This window comes from Mytilus trossulus, chromosome 9, assembly GCF_036588685.1.
Source record: "Mytilus trossulus isolate FHL-02 chromosome 9, PNRI_Mtr1.1.1.hap1, whole genome shotgun sequence".
Lineage (NCBI taxonomy): Eukaryota > Metazoa > Mollusca > Bivalvia > Mytilida > Mytilidae > Mytilus > Mytilus trossulus.
Window position 1 is genome coordinate 15,856,914 of NC_086381.1, and position 27,153 is coordinate 15,884,066.

The window sequence follows — 27,153 nt, forward strand, 5'->3', positions numbered from 1 at the left end:
TACCAGGATTATAATTTAATACACCAGACGCGCGTTTCGTCTACATAAGACCCATCAGTGACGCTCAGATCAAAATAGTAACACAGAGAGATAAGTTGAAAAAATAAATATTCATCAATCACATACCATTACCAAGAAGTCTACATTTGTCTTCTAACATTCTATATTAAAGATTCTAATAACCTTTGTGTATCAAACTCTTTTTAACTAATGAAATCAACCAAAGAAAATGCAGCCTTTGTTCGGATTCTTACGATTCAATTCTTTTCCAATGAAAGTCTGATTTTGGTTTCTGACTGATTTTGTTTACTTACTCGTAATAAGAATAAAATGAATTTTGCGGCTAATTTGATGTTCTTGTGCGGTGTTAGAAACTAGATGAACCTTTTTATAAAAAGTTTTCTAAAAACCAACCCAATCAATCATGATACAGTAAACCGCCATGAAACAGACACTATGAAAACGTACTGTTGTCACACGAACATGTTTATTTCCTCCTAATTTGCCTCAGTTGATATCTAAACAAAGGAATACAAAATAGGTGTTGCATTGTAAAATATTTCCTTACCACAAAACCACCGACGTGCGAAAATAAAATTCAAATGAAGCTTTGTTATTTGAAAAATGTTTGTAAAAATTGAAAAACCACAGAAGAGCCATATTTAAATTTGACCTTCTGATCCATGAAAAGTGTAGGAATTGCTAAATAAAGCATGTTCTGTGGGTTACCACAATGAGACATTACATCATTAGCAGTCTTCGTCATCGTGGTTATTCTTAGCATGATGCTCTACTGCCATGTAATCATGGAATCTCTTTATCGAACATGTATAATAAGGCAACATTTGGAAACATTATACCGTTGTAGTGCATAAGATTCATGGGTATATTGCTTGGTATTTTCTACTTTACTTTTAGATTTATATGCTAAGTTTAGTTCTTTGCCTCACTGTAGACATAAAAGACAGTGACACAGATCCCTCGGAAACAGGACAAAAATAGGAATCATTGAAATACAGACAAAAACATGCAAGAAAATCTAAATCAATAATACAAGACAAAGTTCAGAGAAACAAAGTTGAGAAACAAAGAACCACCAGTTGGTTAGATTTATAACAATGTTTATTTTAAAAAATAAAATCCAAATAAACGTGTAACAAAGTTGATTAATGTGTACTTCAAAAAAAAAGGGACATAATTATAAATCAGACAATGTACTTTTATTGGCCAAGTCTCATCCATGTTAATAAATCTTCATATGAAAGAATATTAAAAAAAAGTAGATGCCAATACACATAATTAATAGCGCCTGATGATGTTTCGTAACCTGACCAGTTTCGGTCAAAAAGCGACCTTCATCTGAAGCAGAATGGCAGATGAATGGTTGCACCCTATTATATTATTACGGTAACATTTTTGTCCCAACTGATACACATAATTGATATGGCTTCTACTTACGAAAGGTCCATTTAAAGTTTTATGTGTTTACAGTCCGTTTATGTCAGTACACCTTTCCTATATTGCCTAATAAATTTTCATTCTCATTTTACCTACTACACATAACATAATATGCATTTCTAGGATGAAAGCAACAATGTATAAATACATTTCTCTTATCCTTAGATGATGTTTACTTTCAAGATCTGTAGTATTGGGTTTTTTAATCTAATCATTTGGTCTCAGTTCTTTGTCGAATTTCAATAACGACGTCATTTTTCATTTTTTTTTTCCATTTGAATTTTTGTCGTTACATATTTCTTTGGTTTCATAGATATTGAGATTATAACACAAAAAATGTATACTGCTGTATATTCAACATGTATGTTTGTTCTATTCACACATCGTTGACAATACAATTGAATTGTATGCGACTGTCGTACAAGTGAGAGGTTAATCTAGTTTTAAATTAGGTTTTATCTACCATTTTCTACTTAAGAAAATGCTTGTACCAAGTCAGGTATGTGACAGTTGTTATCTATTCGTTTGATGTATTTGAGCTTTTGATTTTGCCATTTGATAAGGACTTTCCGTTTTGAATATGCCTTGAGGTTCAGTATATTTGCGATTTTACTTTTTTCATTGTACAATGTTGTAAGGCCACGAAAAAAGGCTACCATGCATGAAGACGTCACAGTTAAAGACTGTCAGATCACCTGATTTTGCTCTAGGCTTCATGATAATTCGCATTATTTATTTTTTCGGGGTGTTTTCGTTGTTTGTATTTCGTGTTTATTTCTGCTTTTTTTTCCTCATCCTCGTATATATCCAAGTGTTCCCTTATCCGTATTTTTAATTTGGACTTTGATAAGCTTATAGCTTTTCATTCGTGATTACTTGATATGCTATTTTGTTTTCTTGTTATTTGTATACCTATTGTAATCTTAAAATTCCATTTAACATAATCTATCACATTTTTCATTTATATAATCTATATTACAGCGACTAAGTGTATTATTTGTTATTTCAACAGTAAAACAATTAATAATATTTTGTTGTTACTTAAATACTACATAAACAAATGTAGATATAAGAGCATATTGCCCACAAAATATGGTGGGATAGAATATTTAAAATACTGGATAAAAATAGAAAAATACTCTGTATGTTTCTTAACCCCTACACAAAAAATAAAAATGGATCAGACGTAGCAGCATTTAATTAAAAAAATTGATTGTAATACTTATATCTTAATATACCATTATGATTTAACCGAACTTACAAGTATTTATTAACTTTTTATACTTTTTGTCTAATACTGTTTTATGTGATTTCACATATTTTATTTTGAAAGATAAAATTATTACAAATAAAAGTGTACTATTGTAGAAAATACTTTCTAGTGAGATTTGTAAACTATCAATTATTGGCTGTATCTACATCATTTTTAACTATATTTGTGTCTTATATATGTTGGAAATCGTAAGATTTATAAAGAAAGACACTTATTAAAAGCAAGTCATCGGTAATATATGTACTGACATAATCTCATTTTGCATAGAATGTGGCATGGATATTGAAAATAGAAAAAATCCGCCATAGAGTAAAAAACTAGAAAAATGGCAAAACATTTGGATTCTTAAACATCTGCCATAGAAAAAATGACGTCATATTGGCCATATACTTATAATATGTCATACATTTGGAACCCACCACGAATGTGAGTCAAATGTATAACCAGTTTTCATTTTTAGAATGAATTGCAATGTGTTTTAAATATCAAACTACTTCATGATATGAAGATTTGTAAATGAAGATGCAGATATCAATTAAAGTTAATAGACAATGGCCATATGTATTGAGACTGATGTTATGAATAGATATTATGATGTTTTGTTGCCTTTGACTTTGGCATAGGAATTTATGCGATCCCTTAAATGATAATATTATCGAAAAGTATCATGCAATATCATACTAGTTTGTTAATACCTAGAAATATCTGTTGTTATGATTCATATATGTTTTTCGTTGCCAGTAAGGGACGTCTCTCTGATCAAAAATCAATTTTATTGAATTGATTGAAAGATCTAGGACGCCTGATAGTTGTGGTTGAATTCTCTTACATTTAGTCATACAGTTGATACATTACACAAGTTATATTTGAAAAATTATTAAATTATAAAAATAGTGATATCTTGCTTAAAATAGATAATAAATTATACAAGCTAACACCTACGATCTGACTAAATATAACAAAAACAACAACAGGTAAATTTTGCAATTCTTGTTTGTTTTTATTTCCATCAATTTCCATCAATTCATCAAGACTATTTGGTATAAATATAAAAATGCATCAATGGTTTATGTTAAATTTAAAATTTATGAACCTTCGGATATAGTTTATGGCTTGTTTTTATTGTTTATTGCTGGCATATAAAAACAACTAGGAAATCGAAAATGTTTAAATTGACAAGGTGTTACTTTTCAAAAATAAAAAAAAACAGCAATAACAAATACCACAGGCATACACAAAACCTAAATATGAAATACTAACTCTTTCAAATGAAAATCAATAAATATACTGTGAAATCATCTGAAGTTTAAGACATTTTGCTATCATTGTAATCAATTGCTATTTTGAGACAGAAATATGTAAAAGTCAAATCGCTGTAAGAGATCATCACTAAAATTCAATTGTATTGTTGTATTGAGGACATGAGTAAGAAGGTACATTTCCACCCCTTTTACTCTGATATACTTCTGACAGTACTTAAAGGCTACCAATTGGTCGCCAACACAGCGAGAAAATCCCGAACTCGAAGGTGTGCTTCAGCTGGCCAATAAACAGAAATGTGTATTATATCAGTGATAACGGACGTCACACTAAACTCCGACATATACATACGAACAAAAATTAAAAATCATGCGAGCTCCTGACTTTAGACAGGCGCAAAAATGCCGCACGGTTAAACATGTTTTTTGAGATCTCAACCCTCTAATTAGAAAAAATTGTAAGGGTTCCGCGGAACCCAGTGTCTCGCCTATTTTTGCTGTAAATCTCAGGCTCAACAACAATGAGGAAAAAAATCAATAAAAATATTCCTCTTGTTACTATTTTATGATTGTAAGAAAATCTAAGTCCATTTAAAACTAAATTACAGAAAAAACGGAGTAATCTTTTTACAAACTTTACTTCTGGATACAATCTTATGATCATAGATAAGCTTCTGTCCAAGTTTGGTACAAACCCAGGATAGTTTAAGAAAGTTATTAAAATTTTAAAAACTTTAACCACAGAGTGAATGTAATGGTTCCCCGCAGAAAAGCTAAGTCCATTTAAAAGTAAAATATGGAAAAAAGGATTTAATTATTTACAAAATTTACTTCTGGATACTATCTTATAATCATAAACAAGCTTCTGTCAAAGTTTGGTAGAAATCCAGTATAGTTCAAGAAAGTTATTAAAATTCTAAAAAAAATTAACCACAGAGTGAATTTAATGTTTCCCTGCAGAAAAATCTAAGTCCATTTATAAGTAAAATACAGAAAAAATGGAATTTTATTTTTACAAAATTTACTTCTTGATATTATCTTATGATCATAAACAGGCTTCTGTCCAAGTTTGGTACAAACCCAGGATAGTTGGAGAAAGTTATTAAAATTCTAAAAACTTTAACCACAGAGTGAATGTTTTGTTTCCCCGCAGAAAAAACTAAGTCCATTTATAGTAAAATACGGAAAAAATGGAATTTTATTTTTACAAAATTTACTTCTGGATACTATCTTATGATCATAAACAAGCTTCTGTCAAAGTTTGGTAGAAATCCAGTATAGTTCAAGAAAGTTATTAAAATTTCAAAAACTTTAACCACAGAGTGAATATTTGTTGACGCCGCCGACGACGCCGACGCCGACGGAAAGTAGGATCGCTTAGTCTCGCTTTTTCAACTAAAGTCGCAGGCTCGACAAAAACCAACCCACAGCAATAACAGGACACGCGTGCACTAACTAATATTAGTCAAATACAAATGCTGCCTTTCGAATGTGTCTTTTTAGTTCTCATCGAAGTACACAAATCTATTCTTATTATTACATCTAACTAATACTGTCATGCCATGCAAAGAGAAACGGAATACTGATTAGGCGGAAATACATGCATTAATTTGTAAACTGTATTTTATTCTTTATGTAGCATTTAGACGTACCTACATTAAAATCTGACAGATATTTACTTTTTCAAAAATTAATGCATTTCAAATGGAAAAATAAAATGCAAAAACCTTTTTATACGCAATGACTAACTTGCAAAAATACTTCATTCAGCTATACTGGAAGACAGGGTTCCAGACAATTTTGAAATCAAACTGTGAAAAGCTGAATCAGGTATTACTTATTCGGCGACAAATTGACCTTGCTTGTTTAATCAGACGACATAAATTTTAAAGAATTTATTTGATATGTTATATGTATTCTATCATAGCAATCATTTATAGATCATTGTATTTAACATCCATCAATGTCAAAAATTTTAAATTATAAAATATAATGTTTTCAAAATCTCAGTTTATGATTCATAATTATTATAATTCGGCAGACTCTTAACACAAATAAAATAATTCATATTCACGTTTCAATAATTGATTGGTTATTTGAAAGAAAAGATGATTTTGACGTCATATGTAACAATGTATGCTGAGATTCAAACAATGGAAAAACCTTTAAGAGAACTTCACGTAACACTAACCAGATCATAGTATTATTTTATACCACAGATAGTGTCGTGCGCTAGTATGACAATGTTTATGGTCGAAACTTTAAAAAAAATCATTACATGAGACAAAAATCCCCAAATTATAAAGACAGATTTGCATTCACCTATTTACCACAATGACAAAATCCATTATCTTGAACATCCCGTTTACAAGAAACGGGGAAAAGCATCGACATTAATCAGGTCCTTAAAGTTCAAAACTCATTAAATACATCAGTGTCTTTTATGGAAAAAAGTTGGTACACGTGTCATCAACAACACACAAATACGGTTTTTGTCTTTAACAAATTATTTTTGAATAAATAGGTATTGTTTGTCAAATGATTAAAAGTGTAGGCTTTTCTCGAACACAATGCATATTTGTATTTTTGATCCAAACACAAATACAATTTGGAAATTAGTATGGCGTTCATTATCACTGAACTAGTATATATTTCTTTAGGGGCCAGCTGAAGGACGCCTCCGGGTGCGGGAATTTCTCGCTACATTGAAGACCTGTAGGTGACCTTCTGCTGTTGTTTTTTATTTGGTCGCGTTGTTGTCTTTTTGACACATTCCCCATTTCCATTCTCAATTTTATTATCAGGAAAAATATATAATCATAATTAATAGCTTTCTATAACAATCTTTCATATCATATTTCCCATGTATCAAAACGATGTAGATGAACAGATTTGGTGTCCAAACTGTTATCATCCGCCTAGTGGTCATTGCTTCGAAACAGTCAAGATTTTAATTATACTTTCCTATTTTGCATCATAATTCAGATTTACGTAATATACACGACATCTTGAAATTTATTTCTTGAATATTTGTTTGTTTTTGTTCTTATTAAGATTGTGACACGGTGATGACTGTTGTATCCTTATTTTGACAAGTTTACCTTAAATGCCTTTTTGTTCACGCATCCCTGTAAACATAATGGAATTTGATGCGACTGTCACACAAGTGAGAAGTTTAGCGCTAGGTTCAATCCACCATTTTCTTTATTTAGAAAATGCCTGTACCAAGTCAGGAATATTACGTTTGATGTGTATTATCATTTGGTTTTGCCATTTGCTTAGACACTTTCCATTTTGAATTTTCCTCGCAATTCAGTATTTATGCTGTTTTGCTTTTTTGTCCTGGTGATGAGACTGAGATAACCTTTGTTTTCATTTGTTGGAAATAATTGCTACTGGACGTTAAGCAACACAAAAATGAATCAATCATTTTGATGAAGTGATATTTATATTCAAGAACTAAAAGTAAGTCATCCATGAACATATTGGTATATAGCCGCCAATGCACTTTGTTGATTTCGCTAAATACTAGTAATCAAAATTGGTAAATCTGTTACTACACATTTTATTTATTCTATCTGCATTACAGACGAATATATTTGTTAACATTTCCTGTAGTTGATGTGTTTCCCTCAGTTTTAGTTTGTTACCCGGGTTTGTTTTTGCTTAATCGAATTAGGACTATTAAACACCGGTTTGCTAATTTTACCTTCATTTCCTCTGTGTTGTGTTATCAAAAGTACCAGGATTATAATTTTATACGCCAGACGCGCGTTTCGTCTACATAAGACTCATCAGTGACGCTCAGATCAAAATAGTTAAAAAGCCAAACAAATACAAAGTTGAAGAGCATTGAGGACCCAAAATTCCAAAAAAGTTTTGCCAAATACGGCTAAGGTAATCTACTCCTGGGGTAAGAAAATCCTTAGTTTTTCAAAAAATTCAAAGTTTTATAAACAGAAAATTTATAATATGACCATATAATTGATATTCATGTCAACACCGAAGTGCTGACTACTGGGCTGGTGATACCCTCGTGACTGTTTTGTCTATATTTTATAAATTGTCGCATGTCTTCCTGTTATGCTACATGCTGACTGATAATAAAACTAATTTATTCTTATTATTAATGTTTTATTCGTGGATACAAATGGTATTGCTTCTAATATTATTACAGTATTGAATTATCTCTTAACAAAAAAAATAATAATCACCGGTCTTATTATAAAGATTCTGATAACATTAAAAATCCGTGCAAACACTTTTAACAACCTCATTATTCCGTAGTTGATATGAAAAACGTATAACAAAACTACCAACCTCATCATTCCGTTGTACATATAAAACACGTATTACAAAAATACCGAATTTCAGAGCAAATTTATAAGATGAATACAGCTGTCAAAATTAAACGTTATCAACCAACGGAACGATTGAAATACAACTGTCATATTTGTGACTTAATAAAGACATTTTCCGATGAAAGTGGTGTGTTATATCTATCTTAAACTTCTACTTAGCAAAAAATAATAAGCAAAATTTGGTGAGTAATACCAAGAGACATAAATAAGAATTGACGATCACATGAATGCAGTTTCAATAAGGTCGAATTATTCACTTGCAAGAGAATCATTTATTACCGATATTTCTTGACTTGTTTTGAAAAGAATTGAACCAAATTGACTGCTAAAAGGTAATAATTATTTCTTTCGTACACTTTTATGAATGATTGAAAAAAAAACCAATTGAAACAAATTAATGAAACAAACGACTCAGGGTGCGGGAATTTCTCGCTACATTGAAGACCTGTTGATGCCCTTCTAGTGTTGTTTTTTTATGGTCGGGTTGTTGTCTTTTTGACACATTCCCCATTTCCATTCTCAATTGTCCATTCGTATTCTAATGTTTTTCATATCTGTAAGCTAGTGCCACTTAAGGTGTAACACCACTGACGCAGGCACGGCCTGAAAGCACATTTCAGAAAGTTGTACACAAACTAGTTCCTACGCATGGATGTAATTTTCAAAATATATGTACTAGAATACTAAGTATATAGGTAATTTTGGTGTATCAAATGAAAGCTGAGAGGCTAATTATGTGTTCATTATATTACACTTTGTGACTATCATTTTGAATAATAAAAAGATTGCATGAAATTTTAAAAAGAAGTACATTTTGTCTGTTTGTCAGAAATGAAATACCTATTTTTGTACTTCCGACGTTCCGGGACCTAGTTCTTTCTTATATGCCTTTAAAGGTAGGATTTGTTTAAGTACAAGCCACCATGAAATGTTGATTTGACATGTAATAATTGTCACTTTATTTGAACTTGATACAAAATAGAAGTGCGTGCTTGAAATTGAAGAATTCAACATCAAAATCAAAAGGACCATAATTTAGTTGGGTACTTCATTTTTTTAATGAAATCAGTCTTTCTTTTCTTTGGTACTACCGCAAACTAGGGACGATAAAAAATCTCCAGTCTGTATACTAAATATCCAAAACTAAACAAAACATATCGATAGGGTGTTCGACTAAGTAATTTTTTGAAATTCTCATATCAATTTTTCTATAGTAAATATAGTCTTTACACACAAATTGTGATCATGTGTTTTCAACCAAATGTAGATTCTCAAATATTTTAAGATTTACCTCAAAAAAATGAATCGGAATCATTGCCTTTTCTCTGTAATATCAAACTTTAATTCCAATTGACAGATTGACTACATTGTCACATTGAATAAAGCGTTTTCTGCAAAAATTTGGATCAAAGATAAAATATTACTTTTTTATCATGACTTCGAGAATAAAACACTTGCTTCAATAATAAATACAGATGAATACAAACAACGATCTGATTAATTAAGCCTTTCAACAATGTCAAACTCCTGGCCTATTTTAAGCTATAAATGACTCTGTCATTGTTTAGAAACAATTCAAAAGAGACAACCAACAGCACTTTTGTCATGAAATAAAAGAAACACAAATACGACAGGCAGCAGCAACCTACAACCATTGAATTACATGCTTATGACTTTGAAATATGAAAAAGTAAAAGAAAAACACTTCAAGGAAAATTCAAATCGAACAGTCCCTTATCAAATAATAAAATCGAAAGTTCAAATATATGGTACTTGATAACAGGCGTTACTGGAAAGTGGTGTGAAATTATATAATAAATCTATAAAAAAAAAGAGAGACAATTTGTGTAAAAACTTTCGAAGCATCACACCAATATTTCCGTCTACGATAGTTTGACGTTTAAGGGAAATCCACAACCACTATACAGAGGGTTCTCGAAAGTTGACGGTTGTATCTGGTTGCCAATAGACTGGTTCGAAATTTAATTGACAAAAAATCTCAACATTGCTCCAGAAACTCACAACCGATACCAGACAATCTCAACCTGACATACCTTATTTCATATTTTGATTAATAGAACTATATTCGTAAAGAAATAGCAAAATTGTATTATCACAGATTCATATTAACAAAAAAGACACTTATTTACTGACCAAAACGTTACGTATTGATGAACTCATCGTCATCTTGTCAAAAACTAACTGCTTGTCTGCACTTTCCTGCAGGAGAAAAGTCATTCCGATGTCAGTGCATATCAAATTGATCTGAGTTATAAACAAGACATGATCTTATTCTGTTATCTATGGCATGGCGTTTTCCTAATGAGCGAAATATTTATAGAGTGACATTAAATAGCTGAAAAGTCGACCTACTATATCTATATTTTGGATATTTTTTAACAGAAAATCTCATCAGGAAGTGCCAGTAAATTTATTCTCGCTAAACCATTTGGTTGAAATTTGATGATTTACCAAGCGTGCTTTGTATATTTATTCATTTCCTTGATTAGAACTAATTTTTATCTTAGTTTTAATTCGTAAGGTGTTTGGTGGTTACGTGTGGAAAATCACATTATCATCGAAAGCGGATAGCTGTCATAACTGTAAAAATAACGCATTTCTTCGTGCATTTAGTTAGATAAGTTTCTACAAAACACATTTGGTATAAAATAAAAGTTCAATTAAGCTAACATTAGGGTTACAAGAAATGATTCGTCTATATGCAAAGGTATGCCTTCATGTGGAACATTTAAGTGTTTTGCCATTCTCCATTCTTAAATTCCCATTTTGGAGCTCTAATCTATAATTCAATGATAATTTTCACACAATATATATCATTATAAATTTATAGCGTAGTTTTAACCCTTTAACAGCATTGTTCATTGTTTAGAATTAATGAATACTTCTGCGTGCAAATCATTTAAGTTTCACCATAAACCATACTGATTGAACACTTATCATTGATTAATGGTTATGTTTTGACATGTAAGATAAAGGAATATTATTTTATAGTATCTAATTTGAATTAACCGTTAAACGAGATAAAGGTGCAAAAGATACAGAATTTAACAAAACAACCTTGGATTTATTTTCAAGTACGAAACGAAAATATTATTGATTTTAACATGTTCCTAATTTTATATTTTCCCATGAAAATACAATAAAAACGAACAATGATCGTTTTTTCTTCAATAAATCTGTCAATACAAATGTCAGGAAAATCCACAATACTAGCAATAGACAATACAGAAAACACACTAGATAGCTATGTGGTATGTGTTTCCTTATACGGTACTGTTATTGTCTTAGTGCAACAAGATTACATAGATAAAGAGTGCATTCATAAAGCATTGAACGGAAACTAGGGTAAACCATGTAAATAAATATATAATAGATAAATTGTGTTTCATTTCTTTGTTTCCTCTGAATCATTAAATAGCACGTACTTCTGTTGTTACCTTGTGATTTCCCTTTAAAGTCGAACTATCATAGACGAAATTATTGGTGTGATGCTTTGAACGTTTTAAAACAAATTGTTTTGCATTTTATAGATTCTTATATAATTTCACATCGTTTTTTTTTTTTATCTACGCCTGTAACCAAGTACCATATGTTTGAACTTTTGATTTTCCTATTTGATAAGGGACTTTCCGATTTGAATTTTCCCTTGAAGTTCGCTATTTTCATTGTTTTACTTTCATATTTCAAAGTCAGAACATGTAATTCAATGGTTGTAGGTATTTGGTTTCTTTTTTTATGACATAAGTCAGGCTCTTGGTTGTCTCTTTTGTTAGCTATCTAACAATAAGTTGTATTGCACACCAACTTTTTTCAAACTGTCAAACTATCAAAAAAATCAAACTACTAACTGTGTATTGGTACATTAAACCTACAGCACTCGCTCGACTTAACGTCTACAATTCTAGACCTTGCATCTTCAGTGGTAGACTTTATTTCCCAATCTCTTACTTAACATATTCAACTTTTCAGTGCTAGGACTGAGCATCTCGGTTTTTCTAGGCTTTAGAATCCACTGCTATTAATTATTTGTATTTATAGACCTACATGATTTGATCATACAAAACTAATGTAAAATCGAAAACAAGCTACTAATGACAAACACTATACAAAGGCTCGTGTACATGTCTGATTGACAATTAGCTAGTTGGAAGTTTTATTTGACACAAAACCACATTGTTCTAAAATATCACAACCGATAACAGACAATCTCAACCTGACATATTTGATTGCATATAAAGTTTAATAAAATAGCAGCGGCACCTTTGTTATCCGACACACTGAGGGGCCAGAAAAATATTCGATTATGTAGATTTTCGGAATACTCAGGGTTTTTTTCTGCAAGGATGTGCATATTTTGTGATCTGGTATCTATGATGAGTTTATTCAGTTTTATCTGGTACAATGTTCTTCTATGTAAAAAATATTTACAGATTACCAGAAAAATTCCACAAGAAATGCCAGTAACTTTTTTCTAGCTAAACAATTTGGTTGAGATTATATAGTTAACCAGGCATGCAAATGTAATTGTACTCATGATTATTGTATAACTAATGCAAAACAGGCATTAAAATGTTGATGCTGTATCTTGGATTACCCGTAAGCAAAACCAATTCAGAAATCCCACATAAACCAACAACATTCACGAAAGAAAATAACTTAGAATATAACAATTCGTACCTTTCTCCTTTTGGTATTTAAAATCAAATAGGAAGATAAAAATTTTACGTTTTTATATTAGATTCCAAACCTGAACAACAATCAAATTTAACAACGATGTATAATTATGATAAGCTATGTATTCTCAGATAGTGATATCAAACAGAGGTGGATTATTGAATATTCTGAAGATATGTTTTTGACGAAACTTAAATTTTTGCACGCAGAAGCCTCAAGCACAAATTTTACAATATTGCAATAAAATCAAAACTTTTGAGTTTGCTACACAGTTACCTTCCTTTCCTAAATGTTTAATTAAATTCAACGCAATCTTCTGACTAGACGTTAATTTTTCTACAAATATACAAATAGAAGATTCAAATTTCTAATTTTGGTCACGAATAAAAATCCTACTTTGATGAGAACCAAACTGATATAACAACTGAAACACCAATTAAAAAAAATCTTCGATACAACAGGATATTATCATAATATGTTTTTCATTTAATTTGCGTCATATTTGTCTAGACATTGTGGATTAATATTACACTATACATTTGTATTCCAATAAATACTAAGTGTGCACCCTTATTGTTCCACCTGGTATTATATTCAAACGCAGTAAAATTAAAACAAAAATGTTGAAGACAATTACAAAAACCATTTAGCCAAATACTTTGATGTCATGTTCAGGTATACTAATTATGATATGTTGCTAATTAACTGCATACATTTCATATATATTACAGTCAACTTTGTATATATAATGCCTACGAAACTCGAAGGTTTGTTTCTGTCTGTATCTTCTTTCTGAAGTTTAACATTGATGAAACTTGGATATTAAACATGACGCTTTAAATTTCACCATTGTTAGCTTCGCAGTATTAATTATTAACATATTTTTTGACCCATTGTAATTTGTATGGCGTTTACATATATCAACTGATATTATAGGCGCATGAACTTAACCAATCAAAGATATGATTAATAAAAAAATATAAATTTGTAATGTGGGTATACAGTAGAAGGCCTCTATTGGTACGACATTTTTTGTTATAAACAATTGTGTCTCTGTCTTTGAGAAGATTTGGTACAAATTTTGTCTAATATGAATACAAATTTCTTTGTATTTACATCTGCCCCTTGGGATGCAAAATTCATATGTTGACCTATGGGAATATGAAAAATCTATCCACCGATCTAGAAAAAAACTAATGTCTCTTTCATCAATAAATTCCAGCAATCAAGTCAAAGAGCGTTCGTCAAAGTTTATGTTTGGATAAGTGGTTCATCACAAACGATGTCTATAATATTCTATTCAAATTCCTTTAATCTTCAAAGAAATCCAAATTGTATATGTATATGTGTTTTCACAAAACTTTGAATTATCGAAAAAGTAAGGATTTTCTTATCCCAGGCAAAGATTACCTTAGCCGTATTTGCCACAACTTTTTGGAATGTTGAATGCTCAATGCTTTTCAACTTTGTACTTGTTTGGATTTATAAAAATTTTGATATGAGCGTCACTGATGAGTCTTAAGTAGACGAAACGCGCGTCTGGCGTATTAAAATATTATCCTGGTACCTTTGATAATTTTTAGTACTATACAACCTGACAATATCAACAAGAACTGTTTGTCATCAAGATCAGAATAGTTGCCAATTAGGTCTAAACCGAAAATGGTTTTCAAGTCTATAATATAAGAGGCCCCTGATGGTGGTGTCCAAGTAACCACATAGTCACATTTTTTTTTGCCAATTTTATCGCATAATCATTAAATTTATTTTTAAACAAGATATTCAAATAAACAAAAAATAATACAGTCCTAGATTATCACATAATCAAATTATCATGAAATATTTGGTCTGGTAAGTAAATTATCACTACAATAATGACCAAGTAATCACATAATCAAAAATGAAGTTCATATACAACAAACATTAAAAGATTTATGTTAGGTATTAGAGACAACTAGTCGGAGCTACTTAATATGCACGTTAAATGAAATTATTATTAAGACAACGAATTCCTTCAAAACATTATTGTTGCATTTCGTTTATTGAATATATAATTATTGGCCATTCAGACATCATGTTGCTAGTGGCCGTTTGTTTTATGTTCAAAATACTTCATTATAATGTTTACTATGCATTAACATAGCAGTCAATTGAAACATATTACACATAATCATTTGCATGGCTCTATGTCGTGTAGATGTTAATTTCATACTATCAAGTCTATGTATGTTCTAAAATAAATCCCGATAGTGTCATGTCGGTTGATGCATGCGTGACTGTCGAAACACCCGGGCTGGATCCTCTTAATGCAGTTTCCTCAGTTTTGCTTTTCTTTTTCCTTACCTTGATTATTATTTCTTAAAGAATTTCTGAGATCTGAAGATCACTTAAACTCTGATTCCTAGAATTGCATATGCAAAATATCAAATTGTAATATCAGTGAAACTTTGATAAAAATCCTTGAAAAAACAGACATGAATGTAAAAATCACGGAAGCATTTGTTCATCGCCTAATTATTATTTTGTTTACATGATAACAACATTTATAACTTATTACAGGAAGGGAACTATACCGTGTATTTTGTAAAATTGAAAAAATGTAGCACGTATAGCATAAATTAATATTTTGAATGATGCTTTAATTGTTTGTCTCATTAAGGTAAATCATAAATGTACATAAGGCTAAATGAATTATAATAAGTACTGAGGAAGTATTTACAACATTTGAATAAAATATCTTAACATTTGATTGGAGCACGTGGGTGTTACAATTCAACACTATATATATGTATATATATATACATTTATACAATAATTTAAATCGATATTCAGTTCTGGTTTTTAGTCTGCACACAAACTGTGGCACGTTTCTGATTTGGGACTATATTATTTATTCTATATTTATTCTAACCTAAATTTGGCAGACTGTTTTAATAATCCATTTATAATCAGACATTCTTGAAATATAAAAGATTTATGAGTTTTGTTCATTGGTGATTCACAGTTAAAGACGAGTATCGATACAACCGTTTTTTGGTGTCAAGGAATGACAATGCTAGATTACATTATTCTGTTTGGATTTTATATTTCCATTGTTGGCTCTTCAGATTTTGAATTTGGTAAGTTATATTTTATTTTGCAATTGTATTAAACTACTTACGTTTCATTTTTCTTATAGATATTTTTATAAAAATGACAAAAATCGTGCTTCTACATACTGAACCTTTGATTTTCATATATATATACATATAACGAATTAGGTTAATGCATCGTTTAGTATGCTTAAGACATAAACCTTTTGACTACTAAATTATTTTACATTCGCATTAGTAAATAAATCTGTATAAAGATGACTTGTAACTATTATTGATATAAACCTTTTATATGGAAAAGAACACTCAATATCAAGTTCCAGATAAATAACTGGTAAATAAGATGCAGTACGACTGGGAAGTCATATATACCTAAGCCTGTAAGAGCCTATTTTAAAGCGTCAACTTAGCATGTTTCTGAATTGATGAAAGTACACAATAGTGATATAATGAAATGATTTGCTTAATATATTTTTTGTGCAACTGTACTTTGCTTACAAATACGTCAAGGTCCTATATACGATACCAACAAATAAATTGTATATTGAGAGTCCTTGATATATCTGTAATTTAAAAAAATGCATGCATACTCTTTAATATTTAACGTCTGTTTATTTATTATTTGAAATACATTTATATTTCTTATAATATTCTGTCTGATTTGATGATAGGTTTTGGGACCCAACATGGCATAGCAGTTGTAACACAAGTGGTATCAGATAATGACCAGCATTTAGAAAATGAAATGCCTGAAACACTAGATATTAAATTAGACCTATTGTCAGATGAAGACGGTCCACATGCAATGCGGCTTGAGTTAAACAATGACGATCTAGAATCCAAAGCAGTATATGTCGTTAGAGAAAACTCGGACGGTCAAAAAACTATTGTAAAAGAAAATATTGCTATAGAACAGGTAGCTTATTCTATATTGTTATTTGTGTACTTTTTAATAATTTATAGTAGTTTACCCTTACCCTAATTGCAATCTATCATAGTCAGCACTCGCTACAAAATTATGCGTTAGTTTTACCATATGCAGTATTTTTTCAAAGTGTATTTACTCTAAATTTGTATTAATGATATACTAGTATATGAATATTAAACATCAGAATTTTCATTGTTCTTTTGAGAATTTTTTTTTCTTTTCTATGGTAACGCTTGTTACAGCAGCGACTTACTACCCTAGCAGATGTATATAATAAAGTTTATTCAAAAATGAACTCATTTACCCTGGAAAAAGCTTAATAACGTTTGACTGCTTCGATTACTTTTACTTTTAAAAAACGTGTTTAACCGTCAATCACCTTCATCACCATGACAGACATAACATAATTATGTCGATATCCGCCCTTTTTCGCTTTTAAGTTTGACTGATGCATAAAATTTTGTGTAATATATGAGTTTGCGGTTATAATAACACTGACTTCTGATTTAAGATTTACAGGTCGTACAATGACTTGATGAATTTATTGTTACACTTAAACTTGTAAATGTGATTTATTTAATTAATTATTGGCCACCTGTGTTCAACATGATTTAGTTACTGAATGTCTTTGAAGGTACTTGCTGAAGTTCATTTTACAAATTCCCCCAAAACTGCTCCTTCATTGTCAAGTTAATCTCTTGCAAATCTATATCCCTAATGATACAAATAACATTCCCAGTATTTATAATCAATTGTGCCCAAGATTAAGCTTAGTTGCAAAAATCATTATACAATAGTTTTTTATCTTCAACTCTAAAAGGGCATTAAAGCTACAAAAATCGACAAATTTCAACAATTCCTTGACTTATGCAACCTTTTTTTTTTGGTGCTTTTTTCATAACTTGTTAATTTACTGTTTAGTCTGTTTCAAATATGGATATGATGACAATATTAGGCTGGTAGGCTAGATATTAAGTACAAGGTGTAAATTTTACATTGATGAAAAATAATGGCAAAAAAGACAAAAATGACAAATAACAGATTACTCAACATGCATGCAAATTGAGCGACACTAACCAATCTTAAAGTAGGGTGAATATTAGTGTTTCTCTTATGCTCCTGAGAATTGAAAATCAGGTGACACGTCGCTTCAAAAGATGTCGTAAACGAGGGAGAATCAACGGGATTAATTCTAATGAATGTATAGTGTACAAGTTGGGAAAAACGTGTTATCGACATTTATTTGTATAAACATGTAGAGCTCATAGATTTATATATATTTCAGAATGTTGGACTATACCAGTGTCCTGATTCCCTGGCGTCTTTTACTGTAACGTGTGAGGGATTGGAATATGGAATGTGTAAACCTTATATTGTGAGCATTTAATTCACTTACCCTCTTTCAATTTTTAATTTTTTTAATGTATGTTTTTCTTTGTTGTTAGTTCGTCCACTCGACGCCTAAAGAAATCTCTAAATTTGAAAATGCAACTTGTGGTCATAATTTTTTGTTGGCAACATTATTTGGGATTACTGAACTAGATCTAAATGTTGCCAAATATTATACATGCGATCAATTAATCTGAAATTCTAGGCATAAGTTACGCATCTTAACTTGTTTTACGATTAAACTTTCGATAATCAACACAGCAATCATCTTTTATACATATTTAGATTCAAATTGATAACAGTAGACATTTTTTTATCTTTCAGTTAGGATCAATCAACCTGAATGGTACGGATTTCGACATAAAACCAAACAGTGATATGGCAAATACCGGCTTTAACAGAAATTATGTGTATAACGTATACAACAGAAAACAACCAGAAGGGGAAGGGAAAACTTGCATAGCTGGAGGTACTGTTTTGGTTTTTTTTCTTTTAAATAATTTTACAGCTAATAATTGTACGTGTGTTCGGAGCCCCAGCATAGTCGAGTATATTGCAAATTACATCCGATCTTGACATTTGACTTAAATGTAAAATAATAAGTTCTTGATGACATTTTTATAGCAACTCAAAATCATATATACTAGTATTATGTTCATCATGTTAGATTGTTTCAAGTGCGCATTAGATTTTGTCACAGAAGATCATACAAACTCCCTACATACAATTTGAATTGAAATAACTGGATACAAAAATAAGACTTTTCTTTCTCCTAAATTATATGTTTTGTCTTCATTCAAATAATCATATGTTCTTCTATATTTCCATATTCATACTGCAGTATTAAATAAAATTAGAATTGAGTGGACATTATGTTCCACTTGTATCAAAACAGAGCTACATGTATGAAGTCATATTTTATAGGTTATACCAATCAATAAAATTTTGAATAAATATAATTTAAAAATGTTTTATTCTTATTTTTTAACAGAGGATCAAGAAATAGCAGCTGTTACTACAGCTTTTCAAAATGAGGAACCACAGACAGAATTTGAACATTTTGCAATGAGAAAAAGATTTCGAGTTATTAATAATGCCGCTGGATCTTCTTTCACTGGACACCAAAGCATAGGAATGGGACAACATGAACAGACGTCCGGCTCCTCAAATACATATGCAGTTGGACTACTTATTCTAGTGGATGATGTCATATATAGAAGGTAATGAAGCTAGTTGGTGTTGTCTATAAAAAACGCTACTAGTTTAAGATGCAATTCTATATCATATAAGACAAGTTGTGGGTTTACATGCAAGAGATAACAGTACATTCTAAGAACATACTACAACAAGAAAAACCGAGATACTTTTACTCGGAGTTTAGTATTTTTTGAATTTTATTTTTTACTACCAATATCGAATTGTATTTTAGTACCTATAACTTGTATTTCAGTACCATTTTACGATGTTGATATGAACCCCCTTTTAACTATTAACTTAAGTTATCAAATGTTTGCTAATTTTTAATATATTTATTTTTAGGTTTTACTCTATGAGTAAAGGTTATACGCATTCCCAAAAAGAAACTGACGCTAAAGCATTGATTCGACAATACTATGCTCATGTTGTAAACGCTGTAAGTAGTTTCCTATTTTCATTTTTACACGAATTTATACTTATTTATATATATATATATATTTATGACAAACAAAAACATTTACGATCAGAGAACAATGAAAAATAATGTGTGGTAATACCATGTCTTTTAGAAACTTATTAGGTGAAATTTTTAGTGAAACTTTTACCTGTAAAATTATTAATTTGGTATTTAAAAAAAACCAGATTATTCCAAAAAGAACAACTTGTAATTATAGTATATTGTTTTTATTTTCCAGATGGACATTCGTTACAGAAATATCCGACACCCAGTTTATGAAATCCGAATTGTTGTTTCTGGATATCTAATCGATGATGTAAGTTTATATTTGTTTCCATTGATGTAAAATGAAAATAACATAAATTTTACTATATTGTGTCTGTCTCATTATTTACTTTCTGAAGGAGTGAATAGAAAAAAACAGTTCAAAATAAAGAGAGAAAAGATAAATCCGTTTAATTTTTCATTTTAAATCTTAAAAACAACCGTTATGTCGACTAGGTTTTACGTTTTTTTTTTATTTTTTGGATCTAGAACCAGGTGGTAAACATATGGAATGATCCATCAGAGGCTGCCGTAGAAGACGCCATGTATAGAGCCATTGAATGGAGAAAAATGATGACGTCAGAACTACCACCACATGATCATTTAATGATTTTCACGGGGTAAGTGATTATCTGTTTGAAATCGTTTCCCGCTAAAATTTAAATTTGAAAATCAAACTATAATATAATGTGCACATGATATTCCCAATTTGTTATAAAACTTTGAACCCCAAAATTTGAATAGGTAAACATAAGAATAACCAATAAAGTAAATTATAAAATACAGGGAACCAAAGCCAGCAAAGTTCAGTACATAACATAATAATTATTGAATGTATACACCTAGTCCAAAACATGCCATTAAAGATGGAAGATTCAACTTTTTTTACAAAAAAATACATCTTACATTTATCAAAATCACGATACAAAAAGTGAACCAAACAACTTTATATCAAATTCATTTGACGAGTTGGTATTGCTCAATCATTATATCTGCTGTGTATTTTGTTTCGGTTTGTTTTGTTTTACTCATCTTTTTGTCCTATATTTACACAATTTTGTAATGTCTTTGTCGTCATTTTTGTACTTTCTAATCATATTGGTTTTTTTTATTTTTTAGGAGAGACCTTTACACCAAAATATCACGTGATTATTCTGTTACTGGTAAGTAATTCTATTTATTTTTGTGCTTGTGGTAAAGTTCCATTGTATAATAATACTTCATTAATGGGGCATTTTATCTGCTTTATTTGTCTTCTCTAGTCTTTTCGTTAAGTATGCGTTACAGAATATAAATTTAGCAATTAAGTAAAGATATAAATTACCTTTCCTCTAAAGTCTAATAATACTGTATTCAAGATATTTTATTATATGTTTAGGATTTGCAAGTCTCGATTCAGTGTGTAGACAAGATAGCGTTTCCATAATAGAAGACAAAGGTGGATTCGATTGTATTATAACAGCAACTCATGAATTAGGTCATAGGTGAGTGCATTTTATTTATCCTAATCTAATATTATATTCTCTGCTTTTCATATTTTATTTTTCTATTTATTATGTTCCTTTTTGTCAGCTTATTTCATTTAGTTTCACTAAAAAAAGATCGCAACTTAGTTAAAGCAAAATATTACAGTATCATATCTTTGAATAAAATTGTCATGCAATATGTTGGCTTTCGTTTCATTACATTTGTACTTTATTTCAGTCTGGGAGCAAGACATGACGGTGATAGAAATATCTGTACTCCACAAAACAAGTATATCATGACATCGATTGGTGGCGGAGACGTAACAAAGCAAACCAGACTCAATCCATTTCGTTTTTCTGAATGCTCAAAGAGTTACTTTCTAGACAGATTGCAAACATTGTAAGATATATTACTGTTTTCTATGAATATTCAGTCTTTACATTTGATTACATCAAAGAAGATAATGAAATCTACTAGTGCCATCTTCATAAACTAAACGGATATATAGATTAGACCTTTGGTTTTCCCGTTTGAATGGTTTTACACTAGTAATTTTGGGGCCCTTTATAGCTTTTTGTTCCATGTGTGCCAAGGCACCGTGTTGAAGGCCGTACATTGACCTATAATGGTTTACTTTTATAAGTTGTTATTTGGATGGAGAGTTGTCTCATTGGCACTCACACCACATCTTCCTATATCTATATATCATTGCAACAACTTATAAGATTCAACTTACAAATACGAACAAGCAGGTGTCGTATAAACACCAAGTAGAAAGCAATTATGTTCTGTTCTTTTCTATATAGTTATGATCCTTCGTTATCTATCGGAACACTCCCAGTCAGAAAAAAAAACGTTTAACACGTAACAAATATATAAGGATATCTACAGAATGTGAAGGGATTCTAAAATTTCAAAGTTATATCAATCAAAATTCAATTAGTATAACAAAATGAAACTACGAAAACCATCGATCTCTGTCATTGTTTTACTATAATTCGCCATTTTTTCCTACAGAAGTAACCAGGGACACAACTGTCTATCTGTGAGAAAATCATACTACGATCCAAGAGAGTTTGCAGGGTTAACAAGTGTAGCCACTGGTCAATTATTCAGCCCGAACAAGCAATGTCAAATGAAACTTGGAGACGACTCTTTCTATGGATGGGTGCGTATATTAAATCATAATTTTTCAAGTCTTAATAAATGTTTGCCATATAAGTTATTATCATTTTTTATTATAATCGCATTCTTTTATCATTTTTCGCGAATTATCAAAAATACATTGAATTTGTTATTATTCATGTCCAAATTATATGATCTAATTTGAGATATAAACCGTAAAGTAGTTATTTCTTTTTTGTCTTGACCCAGAGTGTCGTTAATTGCATTATGTTTTAAAACTTCGTGATTTTGTTTATTTTAGGGAGGCAATCTTGGGTTATTTAAAGATGTATGCACACATATGGCATGTAAAAGTAACAAATCGTCAACCAGTTATAATCTGTACAATGCAGCAAGAGGAACCTCATGCGGCAATAAAAAGGTAATTATTATACATCAATTATGCTGATACAATTCAAAATACAATTCTATGTTGTAATCGAGTGTTGGTACAATGCAATTTAAAATACCTATCTGGCTTTTGAAATTGCAATTTCAGTTTATCAAATGATAAAATGAACTATATGGTTGCGTTCCCGATTTAGATTGTCAAAGTTTATGATACTCTCATGAGGTTTTTTTTGTAGACGAAACGCGCGTCTGGCGTATTTACAAAATTTAGTCCTGGTATCTATGATGAGTGTATTTACCCGAAATTATAAAGCAAAAGTACAAAGTGTAAGGACACCTACTTTTCATCAACACATTTATGTGTTTCAGATAAAGGCAGTGATGGCTTTAATATAATTGATTACTAGTATCAAAAACCAATGTGCTTGGTACTGACAAATTGATTGGTCAATATTTCTTTATGCGAAAGAAAAAACTTGAGATCTATTTTTCTTAAAAAATCTTAATAAAAATCAAATTGATATGGAAGTGATACAATTAATTTTTTCCATATGTCACTCAACAGAGACGTGAAAATATCCCTGATCCTATTTAAATGATAACTAAAACGTTACGATCACAACATAATTGATTAATGGTTACCAGTGAATAAATTATTCTAATTTTTATATAATTGTAAAATTTGATTGTCATATAACGTCCAATACATGTATATAAATTAGTAACAGGTTTTGGTCTGAATTGACGTTGCGCTTTTATTTTTAAATTAACAAAATATTATAGACTCAGATTGATTTGGAAATGGTAAAGGGAACGACACCACTGGGTAAACTTGTTATGTTTGAGTGGGAAAACCAAAGATATATTTATACAATTATATCATATGCTACAACGATCTACCAATAAAAATGAAATGTGAAAGTTAATAATTTCATACTAAGTATTCAAATAATATTGTTTTCCTTTCAGTGGTGTGTTAATGGTGAATGTATTTATGACCAAAAAGCTCCGGCAAAAGATGGTATGTTAAAATACTTGAAACTTTACTGTTGCTACTGTTTCTATATTTCGATAAAAATATTAACAGCAATATTTAAAATGATTCAATCAATTACAATCGCAGCTTTACGTATAATAAAACATGTGGGCTAAATTCGTACTTTCCAGACACTTTATACAGCTATAAAGGTTGGGTGCTACATATGATTTATATCGCTTCATACATGTTCCAAAGAAGTGAAAGCTGTTAGTCTATTCGGTATTTTCGCTATCTTAAAATTTAAATTTCAGAAAATATTTATTCTGATTGGTTTGCCTTATGCTAATGTTCTATTGGCTAAAATGAAACAAAAAGTTACAACATGTTCGGGAAAGGAGAAGATATCAAATACGGACGATAAGCAATAAAACTACAGTTTTGGTATTTAAGACCCGATCAACAATTATGCCGTGCCTTTTAAAATATGTTTAACATGTTTGCATTAGTCTCTACCAGTGATTGGTGCCTCGCCTTGTTTGTTTACGTCAATGAGACAGCAACTAAAGATACAAAAAACATGAGACATTTACTGTAACACAAAAATATGTTGCCAAACAATTTTTTTTAAATGATCCAACTTTGGTTTATCTGCATTAAGACGAATTAAGTTTAATCTTAGTAGCTGTAGACTTTTATATATTAAAATATCAATATAATATTCTTAGTTTTTAAGCTTCTCCTAGTATAATTAAGTCTTTATCTTTTTCTTTTAGAATCATGTATACACGGAGATTCCCTACGATCCTTCGCAGCCTACTATTCGTGTTCCAATATGATTTCTTCTGATCCATCTAAATGTACGGATAAATATTATCGACAGTTTTGCTGTGAATCATGTAAACAATATGGGTTGAATACCTTTACCCTTCCTGGAGTAAATTCTAGACGAAGGGCGCCAAATGTTTTGTCTATTCCTGTAACACAGCATATGCAACGTATTTTACCAAATACCTTTTCCGCCAGAGGGCGTCAAGGTGGATTCGGAAGTCCAATGAGTTCAAGTCAGCACGTGTTTTCAGCTTCTCCAGTCGTTAGAAATTTTAACGTTGCAAATCAAATACCCAGGAATCGTGGAAATACCAATGATAAATTTAGAATATTTTCCACACATAATAACATGCATAGTGGTATGTCAGGGCCAGGGCAAACTGCAAATCATCTTTCAGCCCCACAACATCATCAGCAACAATATGACCAGAATCAGTTCCAATCAGATTCTAACACATATGGTCCCCAAACCGATTCTAACCAATATGGACTCCGTACCGATTCTAACCAATATGGAGTTCAAAGCGATTCTAACAACTTTGGACATCAGTCCGATTCGAATACATTTGGAATGCAAGCACCTAGACCAGATCCATCTATCACTTTACCTGACCATCAACGTCTAGGGTCTTTCCAGTCATCACTTCCTTCAATGAATACTGGTGATTTGACATCTTTCAGAAATTTGATTATGCGAACATTACATCTCCTGGCGAGAACTGATGGCTCACAGAATAATCAGTATAACCAGGTGCCTTCACATAACCAGCATAGTTCATATTTTCAAGGTTCAAATCATGAAAATCTAAGACCCTCGAATGGATTTTTCAATATGCGAGAAATTCCACGAGTGGTTGTTGAAGGAGGAGCTATTGCCACAAACGATTCAATAGTAACAAACAATACGTCAAATCATAGTTCTAATAATACCGTCGAAACAGAACCATTATCTTTTTCAAAATCGAAACTAGAGGAGGAATTGCGAAATTTTAACTTGAACATTGCTTTGCCTAAAACCAAAGCAAAATCTACCTCAAAAGTAATTATTAATTCCAATTATCATAATGATAACACTCTTGTGAATCGGTCATTAGATAACATTATAGACCCGTTCCTTAAGTGAAAATGAAACCACCGAAGAGTGAAATACCAAAAGTTACTACCTTCTGTGGAAGATCGACAACCCCGTCGAAGCAATCATCCCGGTTGATTGCCATAACAACAATAGACCAATTCGTGTTACAAGTACATGAAGTCAGGGTTAGGTGAAGTACAATAAGACAATCAGTTACCAGGAAAGCAAAAGAAATTCCAGTGATAACATGATTTTTCTAGTCATTGACTATTAATCGGTGATTATGTTCTGAAAACATTTTAGAACCTTACTGAAATAACTATAAAATATGAGAACGTTATTTCTACCACCATGTTTCATCAGAAAATAAAGAAATTTGCCTCATGAACTATTATGGTATTTGAATTAAGTGCGAATTAACATTCTACAAGTGGCTATCACTGCAATTTCCAGAATGGTCAAAGGAAGAAAAATTAGAAAATGTCAGTGTTTTGTATAATCTTAAATGTCTGTGATTTCTATTTATTAAAACTTACTCGTTAATTTGTTATCCTAATTATGTTACATTTTTGTATATTTCTATTAAATCTGTTACTGTTTGTGCTAGTGGTTATTTTTATTCGCCATTATCATTTCTTTGATTGTATGGGGTTTTTTTTTTTCTTGTTTTTTTTAATTCAAAGCAAGAAATGCAGCAGAAATGCTATTCTTCAAATAGCGGTAAAATAAGCAAAATAAGGTATAGTTCGTCACTACGAAATTGCAGAAAGAAATAATAAATTGCATGCGGGTATAGGCAGACAGTCTAAAAGAGGGGCGAAAGATACCAAAGGGACAGTCAAACTCATAAATATAAAACAAACTGACAACGCCATGGCTAAAAATAAAAAAGACAAACAGAAAAACAATAGTACACAAGACACAACATAGAAAACTAAAGAATAAACAACACGAACCCCAAACTAGCTAAGATTGTCAAAATTACAGTTTTCTATAAAAAGGTATGCACACATTTACCAAATTGAACAGTGTTGTCCCAATTAATAACGTTTTATCTGTAAAAAAAAACTTTCGTGTTGTAATATAAAACTGTTTGGTGAGTGGGCGCAGAAGAGGATCTGGATTGGTTCAGATT

At 30.7% G+C, this 27,153-nt stretch overlaps 1 protein-coding gene across 1 annotated transcript; it reads left to right on the forward strand.

The window, feature by feature from the left end:
- Positions 1-21,570: 21,570 nt before the first annotated feature.
- Positions 21,571-26,494, forward strand: LOC134683630 (uncharacterized). Its single transcript, XM_063542942.1, has 6 exons — positions 21,571-21,638; positions 21,859-22,020; positions 22,639-22,789; positions 23,048-23,167; positions 24,106-24,157; positions 24,889-26,494. Exons 2-6 carry the CDS (start codon positions 21,917-21,919, stop codon positions 26,064-26,066), a joined length of 1,605 nt encoding a protein of 534 aa, XP_063399012.1. The 5' UTR covers positions 21,571-21,638; positions 21,859-21,916; the 3' UTR covers positions 26,067-26,494.
- The last annotated feature ends 659 nt before the right edge of the window (positions 26,495-27,153 follow it).

What these genes read in the sequence shown, in the direction of transcription:
- LOC134683630 (XM_063542942.1), top strand. Translation starts at nt 21,917, where the DNA reads ATGACATCGATTGGTGGCGGAGACGTAACAAAGCAAACCAGACTCAAT. An exon ending in CCTCATGCGGCAATAAAAAG is followed by an intron (nt 23,168 to 24,105) that starts GTAATTATTATA and finishes TTTTCCTTTCAG; the next exon opens with TGGTGTGTTAATGGTGAATG. An exon ending in AAAAGCTCCGGCAAAAGATG is followed by an intron (nt 24,158 to 24,888) that starts GTATGTTAAAAT and finishes TTTTTCTTTTAG; the next exon opens with AATCATGTATACACGGAGAT.